General features: G+C 42.5%; 1 protein-coding gene across 1 annotated transcript; it reads right to left on the reverse strand.

Annotated features, from left to right (window-relative positions):
• Positions 1-1,839: 1,839 nt before the first annotated feature.
• LOC136625928 (E3 ubiquitin-protein ligase TRIM11-like) lies at positions 1,840-5,093 on the reverse strand. Its single transcript, XM_066600536.1, has one exon. It carries the CDS (start codon positions 5,091-5,093, stop codon positions 3,513-3,515), a length of 1,581 nt encoding a protein of 526 aa, XP_066456633.1. The 3' UTR covers positions 1,840-3,512.
• Between the last annotated feature and the right edge of the window lie 673 nt (positions 5,094-5,766).

Consider the following 5,766-nt stretch of genomic DNA (forward strand, 5'->3'; position numbering starts at 1 on the left):
ATTTTCTATCACACCCTCTATTTCCTACCATTAGAGCGCTACTAATCTGCATTTTCGTCTTCCATCATCCATTATTACTACTATTATATATACTACAGCCTCATCACTACTGTATTTTTTACTATATGATCAACACTACTGTAGTGGCCCAGATTTGGGCACTACCAAAGCAAATATGGTCTCTTATATTTAAATAGGTGTATGTGTCTTTAAAGAAGGTTTAATTCCTGTTTGTAACATACATCTTCATCATCTGCCTGACTACAACCTCTGTATTTAGCTGCCAGTTATCCCATTCCCATTAAGCATTCATCCTCCAGCAACAGCTCTGGGATTGGCTAACAGGGCAGTGAGGAAAAGGAAGCCCATGATTAGAGGAACAGCTCTTCGCATGGATTGGTGGAGAGATTCATTTCAGAGCACTGAGAGCTGGAGTTTGGGAGTTGAATAGAGAAGAACGAGGAGGCAAGAGCTGAGCAGGAAAGAGACAGTGCTGTGAGAAGGAAGAGGTGTGAGGACAGGAGAATAGTATTTAGGAAAGAGAAACTTCAGGGGAGAGATTGTATGTGGAAAGAAGGAGAGAGAGAAAGAAGAATTGTTAGACAAGGTCAGGAAAATAGACAGAGATGAAGGATGAGGAGATATAAATAGACAAAAGCAGAGAGAAAACGTAAAAAGGCAAAGCCAAGCGTACGGGAGTGGTCTCTGTACTTACCCAGTCATAAAGTAAAAGCGTACAGATGTGTACTTGTCTGTAATCAACTACCTCAAAGAAAAGCAATGCCAATTGTATACATTTTACTTATTGAAGAAAATAGTCTCAGAAAATAAATTGTTTACCTGTTTTACCATTTAACCTGATTCCTGGAGATCCCTTCTCACCACCATAACACCAGCACTGACATACTACACCACCCTCTAGGGGAAGCGACTACATTCCCCATTTTTAGATCTTATTTTTGCCCAGAACAGGTGTAGGTCTATATATGGGCTGGCGTCACGAACAAATTGATTACCACCATACTGTGCCCGACTGACTGGTAGCACCACCCTAGAGAAAGCGCCGAACTAGAGACTTTATATTTTAATATTTCTGTCGGTCACGACTGTTTGTGTGGGAAATAGCGGAGCTACCGCCGCCATAAATCCCTGCATACATACGCATTGTGGCATGGCGCACCACAATATTATGTACACCATCCTCGTCATCCTTCATAACTACTATGTTATACTACATCCTCATCAAGTAACATAGCTATTATATACTACATCCTCATTATCACTGCCATATTAAATGTTACATCCTCAGCATCCATCATTATTAATATATTGCATACTACATCCTTCTCATCCATCATTTCTACTATATTATAAACTACATCCTCAGCATCCTTTATTACCACATCCTCATCATCCATCATTACTACATCCTCATCATCCATCATTACTACATCCTCATCATTACTACTATATTATATACTACTTGAATGATAAGGCCCCGACCACTTTTTGTGAGGAAAAAAAAAAGCTAGAAAGTCACAAACTTTTGTGCAAGTGGGATTCGCACAAAAGGTCAAGACTTATTTATGCCATAATTTTGGCGTAAAAGCTTTTGTAGAAGCCCCCCCCCATGTGTTTTCCAAAACACGCTTAATGGCACACCATTCCTGAGGTGCGAACTACACATGAACATCCATCAGTGTACTCAAGATGCGCTCAGCTACAAGGCTGGAGGGTCACTCGACTACCATATATACTCAAAGCATGGGAAGAAGAAAAGACAAAATGTGACAGTAAGGCAAAAACTAAAATAAAGACACAGATGACCATCAGTTATATGCAGATAAATCTTTATTAACATTCAAAATGCCCCACAGTTACCTACACAGATCAGGGGTCCCCAAAATGATATAAACTAGTGAAAAAATATGGCGCATGTGGTTGGGTCATTATAACAATAGTAAGCAAGAAATGAGCGGAAATTAACCTAAATTCCCAAACTGCTGCAGATGAAAAATATATATGATTACATTTCTTTAGTCCAACTCAGATTATCAGATGTTCTGAGTTTTTGAACTGACCAAGAAAACTTTATAAAACTTCCTGGTAGTGAAGCTCAGGGAAGACAAAATGGGACCTGATGCCACCTTTCGACCTCATTAACTACATTATGGGTCTCAAAGGTGAGTGAACCGGGAGTCCGGCAAGTTGTGTTTAATACTCACCGGGTGCCTCATTCCAGCTTTGTGTCCCTATGAAGTTCGTGTGCACATAGTGACTCTTTTCAGCCCACTCTGTGTGCACGATCTTCCATTCATCTCTCTGGGAGAGTGTGAGCACAGAACCGGCTGAAGTGTCACACTATGTGCGCTCGCCAACTTGGTGGGGACACAGTGCTGGAGCAGGGCACCTGGTGAGTATTGAACACAGCTTCCGTTCCCCCTTCCCGTTCTCTCACCTTTTGAGCCTGATAATGTAGTTTTGGGGGCTCAAACCTGGTGACAAGAAGTTACATGTGAGAAGCAGTAAGACAGCGGTAAATCATCAACGTGACTTAAATGTTTCCCTTTGGGTAGAAGGTCACAAGCCACCCTGTCACCATAACAAACAAATCTGATGTGTCCATAAGACAAGATCCATAAGGAGATACAGGGATTACACCCAGAAAACAGTCACCAGGTACCTGCACAGCGGATCATCCACTATGTGATCTGGTCATAAAGACAGCTGGTAGATAGGCCGGGCCCACATGAACATATTTGCATTGCGTATTACGCGTGCAATATACTGTGAGAAGTCATAATGTTCTCTCATACGCCATCTTGCCCCTCTCTTTTTCTCTGTTAGGCTTGTTTTCAATGTCTGTCTAAAAAAACGTATAACTATTTCAGGTTTTTTTGTAATACAGATTACACAAAATGCTGTGTGAACTTAACCCTTTTTAATTTGGAGCACAAGAATATACCTGTAGCACACTCTATTACACTGTTTGCGCATAATACACGGTAAAGGGTGTCAATGAAAGTAGATTGCTTCTCATTGTTCCACTCACACTTGCGTATATTTATAGCGTATGTTTGTACATAAAAAAGAATGCAGAATGTTCAATTTTACCGCATATTCTGTGCGTAAGAGTCCTATTGTTCTCTATGGGTGCGTTCAAAACACAGTGCATACGCATTTATATTATGTATGTACATCGTTTTTTATGCATGTTGCTAAGAGACAGGAGAAGAAAATAAAAAAAAAAGAAGAAACCAGGAAGCCGGCGCAGGACTGTGTAAATAAAATACGCTGTACGTGTTCAGGCATACGCATGTAAAAACATAACAATACGTAGGGATATGCTGTTTCTTACACTGATAAAATGGTCTTGTGGGCCCGATTTTGTGAATTCTCACCTGTAGCCCCACCGCATTCATCCCATTGGCTGCCTTATCTACCAATCAAATTTGTCTTTGTCACCTGCTTCTTTTCAGTTTCTATTATGGTTTCTCTATTGCTGCTTCCCTCTATATCTTTATAGAACCTAGCCCCACACGTAATGCAGCATGAAGGGTATTGGTGAAGGTGGCCGTGAAGGTATATAAGTGTCTGATGGGGTCACACAACTCATAAAAGGACAGCTGCCCGGCCTCAAAATCCAGACAAATCCTGACTCTATCACTGGAGATCTCGTCAGGTAATTGGATCTCTTTACTATCATGTACCACTGTATACTGATTTTTATACCTCCACAAACACCAGGACTTGTTGTTATAGCCAATGTCTGACTTACCTCCCCTCCTCTCTATACTGGGATAACACATCCCCACCCTCCACGACTCTGATCTACTGATCTCCACATCCCAGTAATGTCGTCCGGAGGAGAATCTCCTGCTGCCCATCACCTGATAAATCTGGAATCTCTCTGCTGTTTCGGGACGATTCTGCATTTGTACTGCCCTTGTTATACTTTTCAGGTCATCTGATATATGGATAGTATTACCAGCTGTGTTTACATCCAGTAATATGTCTGCAGGACCCTCCATATACATCCCTCTTCTTATACCTCTTATTAAGTCACATAATGTGTGTAATGTGTCTGAGATCACCACCACATCAAGACCATCTACATCATGGAGCGTTTTCCCCGTGTCCTCACCACCTCTATCATGTCCCCCCGTGTCCACATCACCTCCCTTTTCCTCAAGATCACACAAATGACCGGTGTCTGGTTCTCGTAAGACAGTCAGTGGATCAGTCATGTTACACAGCTCCTCAATGTGTCTCATCTTGCTGGACAGCTCGTCTGTCTTGATTTCCAACTTCTTGATTAGAGCAGAGAGTGAGAGTGATTCTACCTTCTCCTGCCGGGAGATCTCGCTCAGGACCTTCTTCTCCAGGTTGTCCAGACGTTTTCTGATGTCCCTACACAGGGCAGTAACTCTCTCTGCTTCTCCAGTTGCTTTTTCTTGAGCTTTTTTCCTGCGTTTCTCCAGACTCTGGACTCTTTCCTCAGTCTCCTCCCTCTTTGTGGTCAGTTTCTGGAGAACATCTCTCAGTTTTTTCTTCTCAGAGGCTTCATCTGGCATCTCCACCCGATGACCCCGATGTTCTCCAGCTGAACAATAAACACAGATACAAGCAGAATCCTCAGTGTAATAATATTCCAGGATCTTCTTATGGACAGAACATTTCCTGTTCTCCAGGTTGGCGCTGGGCTCAGATAAGACGTGTTCTGCTGCCTTGCTGTGAGCTCTCAGGTGTTTGTCGCACAGAGAAGCTTCACAGTGCAGACAGGATTTCGCAGCCGGTACAGGAGAGTCCACACAGTAAGTGCAGAAGATCACGATCTCCGCCTGTGTCGGTGGAGTAATCAGGAAGTTCTCCATGATGTTATGCAGAGCTAAGCATCTCATAAGTGCCGGCCGTTCCGGAGACTCTTCCCTGCATTCAGGACAGGAATAAACTCCAGACTCGTCCTGTGCATCCAGCACATGATGAATACAAACTCGGCAGAAGTTGTGTCCACATCTCAGCATTACAGGATCTGTATAAGTGCTCAGACAGATGGAGCAGAGCAGCTCATCTCTAACAGCAGCAGACGCCATGGCTGACAGAGGAAGAGAGAAACGAAACTACAACTTCTTAAGGCTCATAGTCCCAAGGGCGGGGTTTCTTCTATTGACTACAGGGCAGGGCTGCACAGTACAAGATCAGTCACTATTAACCTGTTAATAGACAAGTTGTCCTAATCATAGATCTTTCTGCTATATATTTAGGGCCTACATTGTGGTCACATATAAAGAGTCGGGTTGTTACTTGCAGTAAAGTCCCATCTGTTCTTCTCTTTTAAACAGAAATTTCAATAAAAATCTACTGGAAATAAAGAATTTACAGCAGAGATGAGAGAAAAGATTCCCCAAGATGAAAATTCATGAAGAAATCAGACAATCTGAGAGGTTCATGAATCACGGAGAAAACTTGGCAAAGAATCGAGAGTGAAAATAAGTGATCAGCATTAAATGATCACATTGATGGCATGTGATGCAGGACGCAGCGGCATTATATACGATGTTGCAGCATGTTTCTGGCACCATTTACAGCCCAGAGATTTTGCATATCACATTTATGTCTGCCAGTTAGACAATCTGCGTCCTGTCAGCGGGTGGGGTGGAGTGGTGAGGTTGAGGTTCTTGGGTGAAACCAGAAACCAAAATATATGAATACATTATCAGCACAGCACAAGGCTAGGCTTACATCTGAGCTAAACCTTTATCCTCC

This window comes from Eleutherodactylus coqui, chromosome 4, assembly GCF_035609145.1.
Source record: "Eleutherodactylus coqui strain aEleCoq1 chromosome 4, aEleCoq1.hap1, whole genome shotgun sequence".
Taxonomy (NCBI): domain Eukaryota; kingdom Metazoa; phylum Chordata; class Amphibia; order Anura; family Eleutherodactylidae; genus Eleutherodactylus; species Eleutherodactylus coqui.

Bases quoted from the DNA above. Each gene is read 5' to 3' on its own strand.
- LOC136625928 (XM_066600536.1), bottom strand. From the start codon at position 5,093: ATGGCGTCTGCTGCTGTTAGAGATGAGCTGCTCTGCTCCATCTGTCTG.